The sequence below is a fragment of the Macaca mulatta genome, chromosome 1 (genome assembly GCF_049350105.2).
Source record: "Macaca mulatta isolate MMU2019108-1 chromosome 1, T2T-MMU8v2.0, whole genome shotgun sequence".
Classification (NCBI taxonomy): domain Eukaryota; kingdom Metazoa; phylum Chordata; class Mammalia; order Primates; family Cercopithecidae; genus Macaca; species Macaca mulatta.
In genome coordinates, this window is record NC_133406.1 from 120,773,216 (window position 1) to 120,792,500 (window position 19,285).

The following is a 19,285-nucleotide window of genomic DNA, read 5'->3' on the forward strand; positions in this document are numbered from 1 at the left end:
GGGCTCATGCTAGGATGACAGTAGTCCCACAGCCCACCTCATGCCCACTCCTCTGTCGCCAGTATCTGTTTAGGAAGAAGGACTGACTTCGCTAGTGCTGGTTCTTCCATTTCTTGAGGAAAGATTGCGCAGTTCAATAGGGAGCTTCAGGTTTCCAGAACAGATTACTGACTGTTCTGGAGTCTGCAACTGACCCCACTGACCCCTGCTTTTGGGGACAGAGTGGCCAAGCCACTTTCTTCTGTTCATCTAGCCTTCCACCTTCACTTCCTCATAATGAACCTCCTTCATGCCTCAGATCACCGACTCCATTCCCGGCTCATTAGCCTTGGTGGCATCTTGGGCCATGATAAAAAAACAAAACAAAACAAAAACAAAACAAAAAAACCCAAAAAACTCCCTCCAATTTGCCACCAGAGTCTCTTGATGTCTCAAGAAGAACATGTAGCCGGAGATGTTGAGTGATCCTCACCTGAGTTGCATAAGAGTGGGAGATTCTCTTCTGAATTTAATTTTTAAAACAGATTTTCTTTGTTTTATAGTATAAATATGCTCTGGGCCTTGCACCATTTCAGGTTTTGGATCTAATTCCCAGTCCCTTTATAACCTTGGCAGCTGGCTTCGCTTTCATCAGCCTTTCCCTTTCCGTGCTGGTAGGCCTCTCACAACCCCACTCACTCTTCATATCACACAAATGAGTTCATTCTCAGCCGCATACCCTCCATGCGCCTTCTGTTTCTCCTGGATCTCTTTATGATGGTCTAGCTTCTTCAGGTTCATGGACACTTTGAAAAGTCGTCTGTGAATTCTTTCTTACTATGTCATTCAAAGCATTCAACTCCCTGACTCTCTATCCCTTCCTCTCTCCATTGTAACAGTTGAGTTTGCTTGTGTTTCATCCTTCCATCCATCCATCCATCCATCCATCCCTCCATCAGCCCATGTGTCTATTTTGTGTCAGTCACTGGGGACAAAGAGATGACATGGTGAGTTACTGTCCTCAGGACATGGCAGTGTAGGGCTGCGGAATAGGATATATAAATGAAAAACTTGTGAGAGTGCAACTCGATATGCACAAGACACAGAGGCTGTAAAATGAGACATATTGGATAGTAAATAAGGAGCTGGGAAGGATGTGCTGGCAGGAGAGCTGGGCACCCTTTAAGCAGAAGGAAAACCATGCACCGGCCTGGGTGGATGTAAAAGCATGCTGCATGCCAGAAGCGCTGAGTTTGGAAAATTGTTGAGGCACGAAGTAGGAGAATCTGGGAATAGGGAAGGGATTGGTGAGAATTAGTCTGGAGAGTCAGGCAGGGTCCAGGGTTTCAGAGGCCCTCTGTGTTATGCTAAGGCTCTCAGGCTCATCCTGACAGTCCAGGGGCTCCCTCAGTGGTTGGTTTTAAGGAAGGCAGTGACATGGTGAGACTAGTTTGGAGAGCACTCTGGCAACACTGCTGAGGATCGGTTTCATGGGTGACTCTCCAAGACAAGGAGGCCTGTGGGGAGTAAAAGTCAGAATGATGTTACCAGGGAGGAAGAGGACACATGCAAGACGTGTTGTGGAGGTAAAGTTGGTAGAGCTGAATGATAGGTGGAAGGAGTCTGGGGCTGCCATCCAGGTGTCCGGATTGAAAATGTGGGTGCACGGGAATTCTGTGCCCACATCCAGTGCTGTCTAAACTAGCAGCCATTCTGCCTCAGGCCTTCCTCAGTTGCCCCTGTCTTCCGTTTTGTTACCAACACATAAATCAGGCCTTCATTTCTTACCTAGATTTTTGAAATATCCTGTTCATCTCTTTCAGTCCCTCCTACAAAATGCTGCCAAGGTAATCTTCCAGGGACAGCTGAACAATTCCCATTGCATAGTGAATGATGTCCCAGCTTTTTGCATCACCATCAATACTCATAGCTATAGGAGACTTTTTTTTTCCCGTAGAGTCCAATTTTTGAGAGAACATGAGGCATGCTGTATGTGTGAAGTAATTGAATGTCAAGTCGTCTTTAGGAGGGATGGGGCACGGAATTCCTACTCTGAGGGCAATGAGGGCAGCAGGCAGGGTGTCTCCAGGGGTGACCCCAGGTGATCCTGTCTGTGCCCATCATTTTTTTCCAGGTGTATCTTCCACTTCTCCCCTGGCCTTGGGCTTTCGGGTCTGGTCTCATTGTTGCCAAAAATTGACCCCTTTCTCACTTGGGTCTTTGCAGACTGCATTGCCTCCTCCCGGAATACTTTCACTTACATTCCTGTCTGTTGAAATCCTACCCATCTTTTGATATCCAGCCGAAATGCAAGGACCCCATGAATCCCCTGTGGGAATGGATCCTTCAGAAGCACTTTCCTTTCTATGGCACTCTGCACATTTACTATGCACAGCACCTAACATATCTTGTATTTTATCTCCCCCACTGGACCACTAGATTGGGAGCAGAAATGGAAAACTGGAGGTCTTAATCCTGGGTCCTGGGTCCAGCCTGTGAATGTGTTTTGTTAGTTTGTATGATTTTTTTCCCCACCAAATTTAATTTATTAAAAAATTATTATCTATGTTAAATATACAGAAAAGCTGACAATATGATATAATAATGTATATTTGGGACTTATCACCAAGAACGAACAGATTTGCTGCTGACACCTCACCACCTACATTTTAAGAAATAAAATATTACACATACATTTTGAATACTAGCCCACGCATTCCTCTCTTGGAGCAGGTCTTTGAGCTGTTTTTTAAAATTTAGAGTTAGTCGCTGATATTTGGAAATCAAGAGATTTCATGTAAGAGTTGGCCTCTGGCTGCTTTCCTGCCAGTTCTCAGCAGGCCATCACGGCTTCCCAGCCCCATCCTGGCCCTCAGAGCCTGGCTGTCAGGTGGTGAAAACCTGAGTCTGGTACCTGAGTTCCTCATCTGCCGTCCATACATGTTTCCTAGCAGGCGGGGGACCTCCTCATGCCCCTCGTCTTTCTCTGCACCACTGCCCAGGCTGTGCCCCCTGCCTGGACGGAGGAATTCAAGGCCTCATTCAAGCCCCACTGGTTCCTGTGGCTTTTCCCAGTGACTTCAGCTCAGCTCCATTCTCTATACTCATATACACCTAGCCGTTAAGCCGATGACTGAGAAATTGCCTGTGTTTTCATTCATTCCTTTGACAGGTACCCTGCAGAGCCACCTAGGTGGAGGAAAGGGACACAAAAATCCCCACTGGGTCAGGCTTCCTTGCTCTTCCCTCCGAGACTTGCTGCCCCCGTGTGGTGCATTGCGTGAGGTACAGCGAGGCTTGCTTGGTGCAGGAGGTCTGCCTACTTGGCACCCTTAGTTTTGAGAAGGCATGGCGCATTTTGTTGGAGGCAACACTCCGAGTCCTTTGTGCTTTTCCAGTTGAGACTGCTGGCCCATCCAATTTCTTCCTCTCTTTCTGTGATCACCGCTCACTGCTCATTGGAGGTATAACCTTTCCCATCACTTCTCTTTGAACATTGCCCTCATTGGTCAATAAGAGTGGGGTTTCACTCGACTGAAAAATCAAGGGGAAAGGCTCTTGTCCCAGATTCCACCACCCTCCTATCCTTCCCATGCTATTTGTCATAAACATATGGATGGTGGGCATGGCTTACAAGAGCAGGACAGGTGCTGGCTCTTGCATTTTGTTCAGTGGATGGGGCAGGAGGGATGTTCCATTTTTCACTCTACCCCACTGGACTAGTGCAATTCCACCCTGATGCTGGTGCTGGTCATCTGTCCCTTCGTGTTTTGAGGTGGCAGAAGCCTTTTCATCTGGGCCAGAATGTTTTCCCTTTTTCCATTCAGAATGAACTCTGAAACTCTCCGTTGTGGTAATCAAATTCAACTGATTAACCATTCATAAATTTTCTGTGTAAGAAAGAAGCCATCTTGATGTTGAGTGTGACCCTCACTGTGGCTGTGATATACCCAGGTCCAGAGGGAGACAGCTTCCCTTCCTACACCCTGGACCCACAGCAACCTCTTCACCCACTTCAGTTAAACTCTGTCCCTAATCCTCCTGAAAGTGTTTCTTTCGACCGTTGCTTCTTTGGTTAGTTAATGACTATGCCATCACTGAAGTCCCCAAACTTGTCTTTGTTGGCCTCCCCTCCTCAGGGAAATTGAGAGGAATGTGAGGGCCAGCGATAAAAGGGGAGATGTAGGGAAGGAAAAGCTAAGGAGATGGAAGAATAAAGGAAGAAAGGATGTGATTTAATGGAAAGATGGATAAAAAAGGAGGGAGAAGCAGTTAAATCTGGGGATGTGGGATAGTAGATTTCTACTTTTTGGGCTGAGTAGGAGACAGATTTTCTGGGAAGCTCACCCTCATTCTCTTTACTTGCCCAGGAACCCATGGTATGGCTTCATTGTGTGATTCGAAAGGGTGAAATGCAGGGTTATGAATAACCAGAATGACCAGCACACACATAGCCAGGTGTGTTCTACAGACCTTCAAGGAAATTGGCACTGAAGCTGCTGGAGGCTAAATGCATTTTTGCTTTTCTCTCCCCTGCTCAGGGCCATTTGGTAAGGCATGCAAACCTTTTCAGGTGCCCCTGAGGGATTCTCTTGGGTTCTAGGGAGTCCCCTGCATGGAATAGGGCAAGAAGGCGGTAACCCAAGGGAGTTGGGGCTCTCCCAAGGAACGGCACCCCATGCTCCAGTGCTCTGCTGTGCCACTGACAAGACAAATTCAGGCTGAGTGTTTCAGTGGAAAGATAAGGACTTTCAAGGCTGACTCCCTGGTAGCAGGTCTAGTCACTAATCACTTAGCGTGACCATGAACAAGTTTCCTCCCGATGAAATGGAAATAGTCACCTCACATCAGAGGTTTCACATTAAATGAGGTAATGTATGTCATATGTAGGTCAGGTTGTAGATGCCTGAAACATACTAGAGCTTATTCAGCCTTCATCCACCCTTCCTGACCCTCCCACTACTCTGCCCACCCCTAAATCCTGGTTTCATGGTACTCTTCTAAATTGGAGATGGTGATACCTGGAAATGAAAGGGAAAGGAGGAAAGTATGTATTAACAGAAGCCACACCTACCTCCAGGTTAAGCATTAAAGCATTTATTGCTCTTTTCATTGAACTGTGTGAAGAAATGGGAGATTAAAAAAAAAGAAACGCTTTCTCATTTAAGAGGGGAAATGGAGCTCTGGTAGTCAAAAGAGATTCTCAAGTTAAAAGAGACCCCAAATTGTTCAGAATTAGCCACTGATATTCGGTAACGGCAAATCACACTGTCTGTTCTTTGGTATATGGTTAGCACAGAAAGCTTCTGGTTGGGCCAGTGACTGCACAGGTTTTGATGACACAAGGAAGACAATAAGTTGGCCATTGTGTGAAAGGGAGGAGGCAGGACCTGGGCTTGTGCACTTGTTACCTTCTGTATGAAGCCAGGAGGGTGGAGCTTGATGACATCTCCTAACAACACCCACATGCACGTCTCTGTCATCCTTAAATCACTGAGTCTTGGACTTCAGGGTCTTCTTGTGCCGGTCCACAAGGTATAAATTGGCCTGAGCAGGAAGCTCACTATTTCCAGCAGGAAGCCAATGCAGCCTATCAGGGATAAAGGAAGGCTCCATCTGGAATCAAGGCAGAGGCCAAACTCTTTGCTCAGGGTGTAACTAAGGTTATCATAGCTTTGGTGAGGCGTGTTGTCTGAGATGTAGTGGAACTGGCCTCGTATTCTTGGGGCCTTCTTGGGGTCCTGCAGGGCCCACAAGACCAGAATGTGGGCCCGGGCCACATTGCCAACATAGACTGTGTTGACTGTGGATAACTTGCTGACACTTGACAGGATCCCATTGTAATGGGGCCTCATTTGTAGTGGCAGAAAGGACTGGGCTTCTTTCCTCATAGATATACGTGGGTCTTAAGGCACAAATGTACAAGATACTGCTATTTTTCAGTGTTCACCCATTAGCTGCCAGCACAGCCTCCTCAGCAAGCTTTTTGCTCTATGTGTATGGAGCAGACCATATGTTTTCCAAAGGCTCTTATTTGTGGCCATTTTGGATGATCTTATTGTAGGAGTTGGGCCTGGCTACCTCTATGATGCTGGGGTGGATGAAGCCTGGCATACTAGCTTGGACACAGGTTCCCAACAGAAGTTGGGTACCTGCCCATGAAGAGTATGCTGTCAGTGTCAGGAAATATCCCCATGGGGCCACAGCCACGTGAACAGATCCATGTGCCCCATCTCCACTCCCAAGTGCAGTGGTTGTAACACACTCAGGTTACCACTGAGTGTTGTATTCTTCTGTGGCTCTGACTGAGATTGGGGCCATGCTACAGCCATAGGAAAAACATAAAAATAAAAAGAAATGAACATTTGGGCTCTAGAGAGGAAGAATTTCTAGACTTTTGGGTTTTGTGGATGTGTGTGTGTGTGTGTGTGTGTGTATACTTTAATTTTGGAAAAGAACCTAGAGTTATCATTTATATTTTGACAAGTAAGAATATTGCAAAATTATGATTTTTTTCATTGATACCATTAAAGACAGAGTATTTAAAACTAAAAAATCAGGAAACTACACTCTGAGAATATGGACAGTCCCAATCCTTAGGCACAAAAGGGCAGTGGAAGAATTCACATCACACACACACATTCACAGTTGTATATAGGCAATACACACTCAAATATATACATGCAATTGCTAGTATTTTTCTCATTTTGTTGAAGACTAATAAAACTTTTTCTTTTTTGTTGAAGACTAATAAAACTTTGACTAGTAAAACTAAATCCCTAGAGTCACTGAGCAAATAGTGGGTTTGGGGAGCTTCTGGATACCCACACACTTTTCCTGACTGTGTGTTCTCCAGGCAAGCTGCTTCCAATTCTGGTTGTGACTCCATGTACCCAGTTATGTAAAGAGGGGGTGATGGTGATAAACCTTCCTTCTACTTAGTATTCCAAACCCTGCACTGGCGTTTCCTGTGGAGCCTGGTGGAGGAAGCGGGGCGGGGACGGGGGTGGGGGGAGTGTGCCCTCTGCTGGTAACACCTGCATGGGGAGGACCTTGCAGCCTCCCCTGAGCTGTGTGAAAGCAAAGCTCATGGAGGTATCCAGAGCGTCTTCCCTTGAAGAAGGAATAAAAATCCTGGGCAAAAGATCATTTTTATTTGCTTATTTTTGTACTCTTGGCTCCTTTTACAGTCTCTGTGCAATTTGAGTTTCTGGAGAGACAGTCTCATCTTTTCAAAAATTAATCTAGTGGCAGAGAAAATATGGAGTTAGTTTACCTTCAAGTGGTAAATGACCAACATTGTGAAGTATTCTCTAAGCCTGCGAGTGATAATGGTTTTAGGAAACAGATGCCTCTAACACTTCCCCTGTCATTTCACATCCCCTGTTGTTGGGAGCTGTGGAGAGTAAGAATTAAAATGAAAAACTAGTTTTCTTAGCACACTCCTTGCACTGTAGGGGAGACTTACAGGTTATGGGTAAGTAGAAACTGAAAAGGTTTTTTTATTTTTTATTTTTTATTTTTTTTTGAGATGGTGCTGGAGACTCAAAAGCAATTAGTTGCATTAGAAAAGGCATCAGAGTAGACTGAATGTGGAGGGCCAGACCAGCAGTGGGGTGCTATGGTCCTGAAGAGACTGGGCTCTGGGAATCAGAGGCTGAGACTACATGACAATATATCTTAAGCCAATGTGTCTGTAGGTTTAAAGTAGATTGGAAAGCCACAATTTGCAAAAACCACCCAATATTTAAGGAATGTGATGAAGCCAATAATTCAGGACTTATTCCTTCTTGTGTTGTAATTTTTGCCCTGACACCAGAATATGAAATAGCTTCCAGGAGTTCCAGCTATAAGCATGGAATTGTCTGTGTGATTGCAATCACATGGTGACAACACTCAGAATCTAAATTGGACTTCTGTTGTATTCTCACCACTCAATTTGTCTTTTAGCAGTTTAATGGGTACATTTTAGAGTCTTCCATTTTGTATGGAATTAGATCCTCCCCTTGAAATGCTGTAATTAACATCACTTAAAAAAAACTTGAATAAAATATTGAAACAAAAAAAAAGAAAAGATACATTTTTCTCACCACTATATGGCACATACTGTAAAACTAACCACATAATTGGACATAAAATAATCCTCTGCAAATGCAAAAGAACAAAAATGAAACCAAACACATTCTCAGGCCATGACACAATAAAAAATAGAAGTCAAGACCAAGAAAATTGCTCAAAACCATGAAATTGCATGGAAATTAAACAACATGTTCTTGAATGACTTTTGGGTAAATATGAAATTACATAGAAATTAAACAACATATTCCTGAAAGACTTATGGGAAAATAATGAAATTAAGGCAGAAATCAAGAAGTTCTTTGAAACTAATGAAAATAAAGATATAACATACCAGAATCTCTGTGACACAGGTAAGGCAGTGTTAAAAAGGAAATTCATAGTACTGAATGCCCATATCAAAAAGTTATAAGGTTCTCAAATTAACAACCTGACATCACAACTGAAAGAACTGAAAGAATTAGAGATGCAAGAAAAAAATCAATCCCAAAGCTAGCAGAAAACAAGAAATAACCAAAATGAGAGGGGCTAAACTGAAGGAAAGGGAGGCATGAAAAACCATTTAAAAGATCAGTGAATCCAGAAGTTGGTTTTTTGAAAAAAAAAAAAAAAAAAGATAAAATAAATAAATAGTCCACTAGCTAGACTAATAAAGAAGAAAAGAGAGAAGATCCAAATAAACACAATTAGAAATGACAAACGAAATGTTACCATTGACCCCACAGAAATAAAAATAATCATCAGAAACTACTATGAACACCACTATGCACACAAACTAGAAAACCTAGAATAGATGATTAAATTCCGGGACATATACACCCTCCCAAGACTGAACCAGGAAGAAATTGATTCCCTGAACAGACTAATAATCAGCTCCAAAAATGAGTCAGTAATAAATAGCCTACCAACAAGAAAAAGCCAAGGACCTGATGGATTCATAGCTGAATTCTACGAGATGTATAAAGAAGAGCTGTTACCATTCCTACAGAAATTATTCCAAAAAATTAAGGAGAAGGGACTCCTCCCCAACTCATTCTATGAGGCCAGCATCATCTGATACCAAAACCTGGTGGAAACACAACAAAAAAAAGAAAACGTCAGGCCAATATCCTTAATGAACATCGATGCAGAAATCCTCAACAAAATACTTGCAAATGAATCCAGCATCAAAAAGCTAACCCACCACAATCAAGTAGGCAAATGAATCCACATCAAAAAGCTAATCTACCACAATCAAGTAGGCTTCATCCCCAGGATTCAAGGTTGATTCAACATATGCAAATCAATAAATGTAATTCCTCACATAAACAGAACTAAAGATAAAAACACATGATTATCTCAACAGATGCAGAAAAGACTTTTGATAAAATTCAAAACCCCTTCATGTTAAAAACTCTCAATAAACTAGGTATTAAAGGAACATACTTCAAGATGATAAGAGCCATCTATGACAAAACCACAGCCAACGTTTTACCAAATGGGCAAAGGCTGGAAGCATTCCCCTTGAAAACTGGCACAAAACAAGGATGCCTTCTCTCACCACTCCTATTCAACATAGTATTGGAAGTCTTGGCCAGAGAAATCAGGCAAGAGAAAGAAAGAAAAAGTGGAAGAAATAAAATTAGGAAGAGAAGAAGACAAACTATCTCTATTTGCAGACGATGTGATCTTATATCTAGAAAACCCCCATAGTCTTGGCCCAGAAGCTCCTTCAGCTGATAAACAACTTCAGCAAAGTTTCAGGATACAAAATTAAAACACAAAAATCACTAGCATTCCTGTACATCAACAACAGCCAAGCCAAGAGCCAAATCAGAAAGGTTGTCCCATTCATAACTGCCACAAAAAGAATAAAATACCTAGAAATACAGCTAACCAGGGATGTGAAAGATCTCTACAATGAAAATTACAAAAACTGCTCAGAGAAATCAGAGAAGACACAGAAAATGGAAAAAAAAAATCTCATGCTCATGGATGGGATCATTAAAATGGCCATACTGCCTAAAGCAATTTACAGATTCAACGCTATTCCTATCAACTGACCAATGACATTCTTTATAGAACAAAAAAACAACTATTTTAAAATGTATAAAGAACCAAAGAAGAGCCTGAATAGCCAAGGCAATCCTAAGCAAAAAGCACAAAACTGGAGGCATTAAATTGCCTGATATCAAACTATACTACAGGGCTACAGTAATCAAAACAGCATGGTACTGGTACAAAAACAGGCACATAAACTGATGGTACAATAGAGAGCCCAGAAATAAGGCCACACACCTGATCATCTGATCTCCGACAAACCTGACAAAAAGAAGCAATGAGGAAAACACTCCCTAATTCAATTAATGGTGCTGGGATAACTGGCTAGCCACATGCAGAAGATTGCTGCTTGACACCTTCCTTATACCATATACAAAAATCTATTCAAGGTAGATCCAAGATTTAAATGTCAAATGCCAAACTATCAAAACTCTGGAAGACAACCTAGGCAATACCATCCTGGACAGGGGAAAGCACAAGTATTTCATTACAAAGACACCAGAGGAACAACAAAAGGAAAAATTCACAAGTGGGATCTAGTTAAACGTAAGAGTGTCCGCACAGCAAAAGAAGCTATCAACAGAGTATACAACCTACAGAATGGGAGAAAATATTTGGAAACTATACATGTGACAAAGGTCTAATATCCAGCGTCTATAAGGAACTTAAACAGATTTACAAGAAAAAAACAACCCTATTAAAAAAATTCAAGGGGGCCATCCTTTCTGAGGCCAAACTAATAAATAATTTAGTGAGTGAATTGAGAGAAGGGATGGTCTTCCTTGAGATCCAAATTTGATTTCACAAATATTTCAAAACAAGAAGCAAAAATATAAGAAACCATGAGGAAAAGTTAAGGGACTTGGAGGATAAATGAAGAATAACAAAGTGTCACAAGCAGTAAAAGGTATTAATGGAGAGAAGACAATAATTAAACCAAGAATAGTAGATTATTCCTTGAAGTGTAACAAAAGGCTCACTGTTTCAGGTTAAACCATGCTCTCTCAACAGAGGTGAAAATGAGGTGATAGTGTCCCTAATGGGGCAAATATTGGTTCTTGGGGGAGTGAATAAAAATCTCACTCTCTTTATGTACAAAGCACAAATACAGTACATAAACAAATATACAATATACCTGTGCTATTAAAATTGTATGAGACGGTGATTAGGAAAAAGTGTCTAAAAAGGCTCCGTAAGTGGGGATTGATGAAAAAATGGAGAAATACTGGACTAGAGTGAAGAGAAATAAGAAACATTGAGGCATCTGCTGGTAAAAATTTTGAACACTAAGGAGAAAGAGAAACATTTTACAAACATCCAATTAAAAAGAGCATCTTTTTTTTTTTTTTTTTTGAGACGGAGTCTCGCTCTGTAGCCCAGGCTGGAGTGCAGTGGCCGGATCTCAGCTCACTGCAAGCTCCGCCTCCCGGGTTCACGCCATTCTCCGGCCTCAGCCTCCCGAGTAGCTGGGACTACAGGCGCCCGCCACCTCGCCCGGCTAGTTTTTTGTATTTCTTAGTAGAGACAGGGTTTCACCGTGTTATCCAGGATGGTCTTGATCTCCTGACCTCGTGATCCACCCGTCTCGGCCTCCCAAAGTGCTGGGATTACAGGCTTGAGCCACCGCGCCCGGCCTAAAAAGAGCATCTTATCTACAGAAGAAGAGTGATGCTGGAATTAGACTTTTTATCTCCCGTGCTGGAACAGACAGTGGCATGGCAGTTAAGGACTACTGAGAGAAAGGACTACAGCCCAGCAATGCTGTACCCAGCCACGATGTGGCCCCTGTGTCAGGGTGAAGGAAAGATACACAGCAATTCAGGCAGTTTATCTCCTGTGTTCCCCACAGAGAAACCTACTAGAGAGAAGACTTTCCAAACATTATCACTTACGTGAACCTGAACAATTCATGGAAATGGGAAGAAAAGAACACAAACCTCTGAGGTTCACCACTAGACTTTGTGATTCACTGGTTTGGGGTCTACATTTTCATTTTTTACAATTTCCCAATTAATGCTACTGCTGCTAGTCTAAGAACACACTTTGAGAAACTTTAAGGTGTTTCCTAATTTGTTTGTGTGTTTGTTTGTTTGTTTTGAGATGGAGTTTGGCTCTTCTTGCCCAGGCTAGAGTGCAATGGCATGATGTCTGCTCACTGCAACCTCTGCCTCCCAGGTTCAAGCAATTCTCCTGCCTCAGTCTCTGGAGTAGCCAGAATTACAGGCACCCGCCACCATGCCCGGCACATTTTTTTTTTTTATTTCTTTAGTAGAGACAGGGTTTCACCATGTTGGCCAGGCTGTTCTCGAACTCTGGACCTCAGGTGATCCCCCCGCCTCAGCCTCCAAAAGTGCTGGGATTACAGGCGTGAGCCACCAAACCCAAAACGATGACTTCAAGTGAAATATGTATGATAAAATTAATTTTATCATAGGCTAATTGATATGAACAAGAGTCACAAAAACATCACCAAATTTCTAAATAAAGATTCAACACACTTAGAATATTAAACTTAGAAACAAAAGTGAGCTGTACATACAATTAAGAAAGCCTAATAAAACCTAGTAAGATTATTATTCACCTAATTTTTGGTGAATCAGTGGGTGATGGTGGTCGCAGTTGTGGTTAAGTTAAACCAAGGAATAAATGTTTGCAAAGAAAAAATTGTAAGGAGCACCTCCTACTACTACACAGTTAAAAAATCAATAATGACAGACACTACAGGCTGGCTGATCTATTTTGTACTCTCATCGTTATTGTCTTGCATTTGTATGATTACTGCATGTTTTATGAATTTTTATTTTTCAATAATTTGTATTCATTCACCCATTTTCCAACCCAATGATTCCAGTTCAGAGTGGCAGGTGGCTGGAACCTATCTTGGCAGCTCTAGGTGCGAGGCAGGACCCAATGTTGGACAGGACCCCATCCGGGGCACAGGGCACAGCCTCGCACTGGGACCGTAAAGATGTCAGTTCATCTAATTTGCACATCTCTGGGATGTGGGAGGAAACAAGAGTATCCAGAGAAAACCCACACTGACATGGGGAGAATATGCAAACCCCATGCAGACATTGGTCTGCCAGAAATTTTTTAAATTAATATTATAATAAAATGATATTATTTGAGGCTGGGCACAGTGGCTCATGCCTGTAATCCCAGCACTTTGGGAGGCTGAAGTGGGTGGATCACTTGAGCCCAGGAATTTGAGACCAACCTGGGTAAGAGGATGGTGAAACCCCATCCTCTATAAAAAAAAAAAAAAGTTAGCCAGACATGGTGGTACACACCTGTAGTTCCAGCTACTCAGGAGGCTGAAGTGGGAGGACTGATTGAGCCCAGGAGTTTGAGGCTGCAGTGAGCCATGATGGCACCACTGCACTCCAGCCAGGTTAACAGAGCAAAACTGTGTCTCAAAAAATGAAAAAAAAAAAAAAAAAAAAAAAAAAAAGGATGTTATTTGAGAACCTGCTGTATTTGCAATGTAAGAATCACTGTAAGAGGGACGTAGAAAAATACAGTATGTTGCTTCAAAGATAGATTTTGTCCCTGCACCAGGGACAAAAGTGATACCCCTGATCTGATTTATACTGAAATGAATGTGAGCTATACATACATTTAAGAAAGATTAATAAAAACAAGTAAAATTGGGCTGGGTGAGGTGAGGGTGAGCTCACCTATACATCAGTCCTGACTGGGTGGGGCCACCTGTGTGGAGAGTTACTGAATTAGGAATTTAATCATTTTGATGGTATTTGTGAGTAGCAGTCCATTATCATAATCTAATCAATTCAAAAGAGACATGATTATCTTATTTTTTGAAACCCCATTCATAATTTTTAAATCTCTTTATTTTCTTAATAAATTATACAACTACTAAAAAAATTCTAAACATTGCATTTAAGTGTGGAAAAGCTCAAACACAGCTGTACTTGGAGGCAGAGGATTGCATCAATTCCTGCATTCCCTGAAGAATCATTATGAGTTCAATAATATTGAATGCAGAAAAATGTGGTGTTCAATAACTCTTAAAATAGCATAAGCAGATGTGTTGTTCAGAATGGGATTCTTTTTGCATTGGTGAAAAAAATTTGTGAGTTTCTGGACAAGGCTATATACAGTGGTCCTATGATTTATGCAACTGCACTTCTTGAACATTATGAAAATTAAAACAAGCGACAATACTTGTAATTTATCATTAAATAGGGTGCGGCCTTGGAAATTGTCAGCATGTTTATCATCCAATTTCATGTCTGAAGGTCCCTGGAGAGTCCTATGACATGCTTGCAGGAAGCTTAATTGTCTTGACCATTGTCAATAGCAGCCCCCATTCACTAGGAGAACCAACAGAGCAAACTCCAGATTTTAAATGAATCCGGACTGGGTGGTGCCACCTTTGTTGAGAGTTACTGCTTGAGGTAATTTAATCATCTTGATGGTTCTTGTGATGAGTTAGGAGTCCATTATCACAACCTAATCAATCCAGAAGTCATGAAGTCTCCACCCACTAATTAAGGTGACTCAATATAAACCTGCCTCCTGTGCCTCCACATTAGCTCATTTGGAAGACCTGGCTACAGGTGGTCGTCTCCTTGGCTCAGAGTCCGTGCTGCAGCTGAGGTGTCTGTGTCTCTCTGGTTCCCAGTGGCCGCCATCATGTTCTCCTCCTCACTCAGGGTGGCTGTGGTGTGTGTGAGCAACATCAACAGGAGCATGGAGGCCCACAGCATCCTCAGGAGAAAAGGGCTGAGTGTCCGGTCTTTCGGAACGGAATCTCATGTGAGGCTACCGGGACCAAGACCCGGTCATCCTGTAGTTTATGATTTTGCAACAACATATAAGGAGATGTACAATGACCTCCTCAGGAAAGATAGAGAATGTTACACCTGCAATGGAATCTTACACATCTTGGGAAGAAATGAGAGAATCAAGCCCGGTCCAGAAAGATTTCAGGAGTGCACTGATTTCTTTGATGTCATCTTTACCTGTGAGGAGAGTGTCTATGACACCGTGGTGGAAGATCTGTGTTCCAGAGAACAGCAGACCTTGCAGCCTGTGCATGTGATCAACACGGACATCAAAGATACCCTGGAAGATGCCACCCTGGGAGCTTTCCTCATCTGTGAGCTTTGCCAGTGCCTGCAGCAGTCAGACGACATGGAAGACAGTCTGGAGGAGCTGCTGTTGCAAATGGAGGAGAAGTCAGGAAGAAGCTTTCTTCACACCGTCTGCTTCTACTGAAGATCTGGGCTGGCTTTGTCCCCTTCCTCAGTAAGAACTTAGGCATGGGACTTTAGTCCAGATTTATTGTGAGAAGCAGTTGCAAAGACCTTCCACTGAGTGCTGTTTGTATTACTTTTGTACATATCACCTGGAAAGGGACGATTACCAAGGAAATATTTTATGGGAAATGAGAAGGACTAACAGTTTTAAAAGCACGGAAACATGCTTGGCATTGTTCTAGGTACATTACATAGAATAACGAATTTAGTGCTTATATCATTCTACAAGGACGCTATCCCACCATGACTGCATTTTCCAGATGAGCAAGCAGAGTTGATAATGGACTGCTGGAAAAATGATTTGTTTAAGGGTACTCAGCAGATAAATAACATTGTATAGATAAGCACCTTTTAAATGAACTTTCTTTTCACAATTTGAGGGTTATTTTTTTTAATTTTTAAATTTTTTAAGTTAGTTGAGACCAATGGAGTGTGGTATATTAACTTAAATGTTGTTCTTCTTTAATAAGAGTATAATATTACATGTTTAAAGAGATAAATGTTTTTACCTATAGATCATATCTTTTTTACTAGTGCTCACTTTAATAGATAAAATCCAAGTTGGATAATGAACTACATATTATTGTAAAATTTGGAGTTATCTACTCAAATAATAGTTCATCAAATTAAATGAAATAAAATTTTTTTTAAAAAGTATATTCTTATTTCTGTTTGGGGGATGGATTTCAAACTACTAAGTGACATGCTTTTGTTTAAACCTTATGAATTACACTGAAAAAAAAGAGATCTTTCAGAGTGAAAATTTTATTAAGTTTAAAATGTTCATTGCTTTGAGCATTGAGAACATCAGGTGATAAACCTAATGATGTTTTCAAGGAGAAACAAGTGAAACACTTCATAATCCTTGGTAGTGGCACTAAACCATGTTTACCCATAGAGGAAAAATAGTTCCGAAGTAGTTGTTCATAGTTGAATTAATTTACATGTTATCTATTGAACTAGACTGATTATGGCAACCTAAAATAACAGCAGAGATTAGCTCTCAAAAGACAATGAGTTTATTTGAATGAAGGATTGGAATCAGGAATGCACTGGGTATAACAAGTCACAGGTGTATCCTGAGAGGTTGGGGTAAGGAGAAACTTTTAAAGGGAAAAAGAAGTCCACAGAAGCTGCTTGGTAATAAATGTATTGGTCACAGCAGCTGATTGCAGGAGTTGGCATTAGCTTATTGGTGCAGACAGCCATTGCTAGGCATATGTTCTTGCGAGAACATTTTATCTGGAATGCTGCAGTCTTCAAGAAAATGCAGTTATAGAAATACGTATGGCCATGCAGAATGAGCAAAGTGTGTAAGACCTGCTGATGGTGTAAAGCATGTAGGATGTGCCATAATCTCTTGTGGGTTTTAGGGAGTCCTTGTGATAGTTCTTATCTCAAATATACAAGCATGGGCTCCCCTCCTTCATGACCTTCCAGCTCCACTTCATCAGCCTTCTCCACTGTGAATTCAGCCTTTTTCATGTTTTCCATGCTGGACTCTTTAGAAAAAGTCCCTATGTGCTGTCCACCTTTAAGGAGTGTGGACTTGTGCTCTACTTCCCTGTGGGTGGATTATCCATGTAAATTATGTGGACTTACTCCACACAGATGTGTCTATTCTCCCCCTCATGAATGTATGTATTCAGTTATTTCTTCATAGCAGTATGGAATCTTGGATATTTATTTTTCTATGTGGGGTTACAGTTTGATCCTTCTTTGTTTTGTTGCTCAAACTGTTGCTGTTTTGGCCATCACAAGCGTTTTCAGTTGCCTCCTGGACCCTTTCACGTGCCCCATCGTGGTGTTTGTTTTGTTTTACTTCATTTTTCATGGGAAAGGAAACTCACTCTGACATTATGAGATGCCCCAGGTTCATCTTATATATTTCCAGCCTCAGTCCCAGAATCAACAATTTCTCCAAATCATCCTGTTTGTATTACTGGAGGACGATGAGAGTAATCAAAATCGGGTGTGCTTGATGCTACTAAGGTACCAGCGTTTTCTGTCCTGCATCCTATGGCTACATTTAATTTTTTTCCCCTTGTCCTAATTTTCAGTTTGATTGTGAGGCATCTACATATAACTTTCTTTGTTTTTAAGCCTCCTTGAAGTTCCATGAGCTTTTTGAATCTGTAATTTTTCAGCTTTTTACCTAATTTGAATAATTTCACAATTACTGCCTCAAAAACAAAAATCAGTCCCATTCTTTCTCTCACCTCATTTTGAGACCCAAACTACACATCTGTTAGACCTTTTGATATTGTTCCTCCAGTACCTGAGGATCTCTTTCTTTTCTTTTTTGTTCTTTTTTTCTCACTTCTTCAGTTGGATAATTCTGCTGATAGACCTTATGGTTAATTTTTAGAAGTAGGATTACTGTGGTCACAGAGAAGTATAGGCCAGAAACAGTGGCTCACGCGTGTAATCACAGCACCTTGAGAGGCTGAGGCAGGAGAGTCGCCTTGAATCCAGGAGTTCAAGACCAGCCTGAGCAACATAGTGAAACCCTATCTCTACAAAAATAAAAAAAAATAGAAATTAACTAAGTGTGGTGGCACACACCTGAGTCCTAGCTACTTATAAGACTACTTGAAAGACAGAGTAAATGTGTTTTTAAATTTATTAGATATTCAAGATTCCCTCCATAGAGGTTGTAACATTTTTCATCACCACTGGCAAACATGCCTTTTCCCTCACAAACTTGCCAGCAGGGTATAGTGTCAAGCTTTTGACCATTTGTCAATCTGATAGTTTGTCAGGTACAGTTGTGCATCTGTAAAAATAGCTTCCAGCCATTCTCTCTGCTGAACACATGTGCCATTCCCCCATCATGATGTGCAGTCTCTTACCCATCCCCTTTTATCCAGGGACATTGCCTTACAACTTACTTCAACCAACAGACTGAGCTTGAAGTATTACATACTCTGCTTCATGGATTCGACTTATGTAAAACCACAAACAAGCCACATGGTGATTACATAATCCAGGTCAGACTTTGGGGTAGATTGGACATGGGGCTGGGAGCAGTGGCTCACACCAGTAACCCAAAATACAAAAATTAACCTAGTGTGGTGCCATGTACCTGTACTCCCAGCTACTAGGGAGGCTGAGGCAAAAGAATTGCTTGAACCTGATAGGTGGAGGTTGCAGTGAGCCAAGATGGCACCACTGCACTCCAGCCTGGGCAACAGAGCGAGACTCAGTTTCAAAACAGAAGAAGAAGAAGGAGGAGGAAAGATTGGACATGGGAAGTGAGGAGGGAGAGGAAGTAAAGGAGAGGAAATAAAACAATTACAAATAAAGCTGTTAACATACTTATAATGTTAAGTTTTTTTCATGAAATATAAAGTATTTCCCTCATTTTTTGAGTGTTTTATTAGTTTTCTTATGGTAATTTTAAAATGGAAGAAAAAACACACATACACAAATACAGAAAACCAAACAAAATAAAGGAGTTGGTTAAGAAAATATTATAAGGCATACATCATGTAATCAAGAAATAGAAATTTGTCAGACACACCTAAAGCAATGTTCATTTGACCAGTCCTTATCACAATATTATTCTCTCTGGCATAACTCACTTTTATAGTTAAGATTTATCTTCAAATCTTCCTGAAATTTGTATCCAAATGTCAGTTTTCATCTTCAATAACCATGTGAACATCCATTTGCCTCTTTCTCTGGCTACTTCCTCAAGAAACCATTGTATTTTCAATACAGCAAATCTAAATCTCAATTTCCCACTCTACATAGTAGATAGTCAGATATAAGAGGTCACCATTACAACTTCCAATCAGTGCTCCCCTCCCTCTATCCAATAAGCCAACACTAGAGGTGTTCAACAACCTAGAAAGTCTTCTCACCATATCTGCTCAACACATAATCATACCCCATACTTCCCACAC

The 19,285-nt window shown here is 41.4% G+C and overlaps 1 protein-coding gene and 1 pseudogene across 2 annotated transcripts; one reads left to right on the forward strand and one right to left on the reverse strand.

Annotated features, from left to right (window-relative positions):
• Positions 1 to 3,190: 3,190 nt before the first annotated feature.
• Positions 3,191 to 9,375, reverse strand: LOC144331830 (3 beta-hydroxysteroid dehydrogenase/Delta 5-->4-isomerase type 1 pseudogene; annotated as a pseudogene). Its single transcript, XR_013399369.1, has one exon. The product of XR_013399369.1 is annotated as a 3 beta-hydroxysteroid dehydrogenase/Delta 5-->4-isomerase type 1 pseudogene (transcript).
• Positions 9,376 to 12,421: 3,046 nt separating this feature from the next.
• LOC693756 (RNA polymerase II subunit A C-terminal domain phosphatase SSU72 like protein 2) lies at positions 12,422 to 16,023 on the forward strand. Its single transcript, XM_077984807.1, has one exon. It carries the CDS (start codon positions 14,752 to 14,754, stop codon positions 15,334 to 15,336), a length of 585 nt encoding a protein of 194 aa, XP_077840933.1. The 5' UTR covers positions 12,422 to 14,751; the 3' UTR covers positions 15,337 to 16,023.
• Positions 16,024 to 19,285: the final 3,262 nt, after the last annotated feature.

Bases quoted from the DNA above. Each gene is read 5' to 3' on its own strand.
- LOC693756 (XM_077984807.1), top strand. From the start codon at position 14,752: ATGTTCTCCTCCTCACTCAGGGTGGCTGTGGTGTGTGTGAGCAACATC.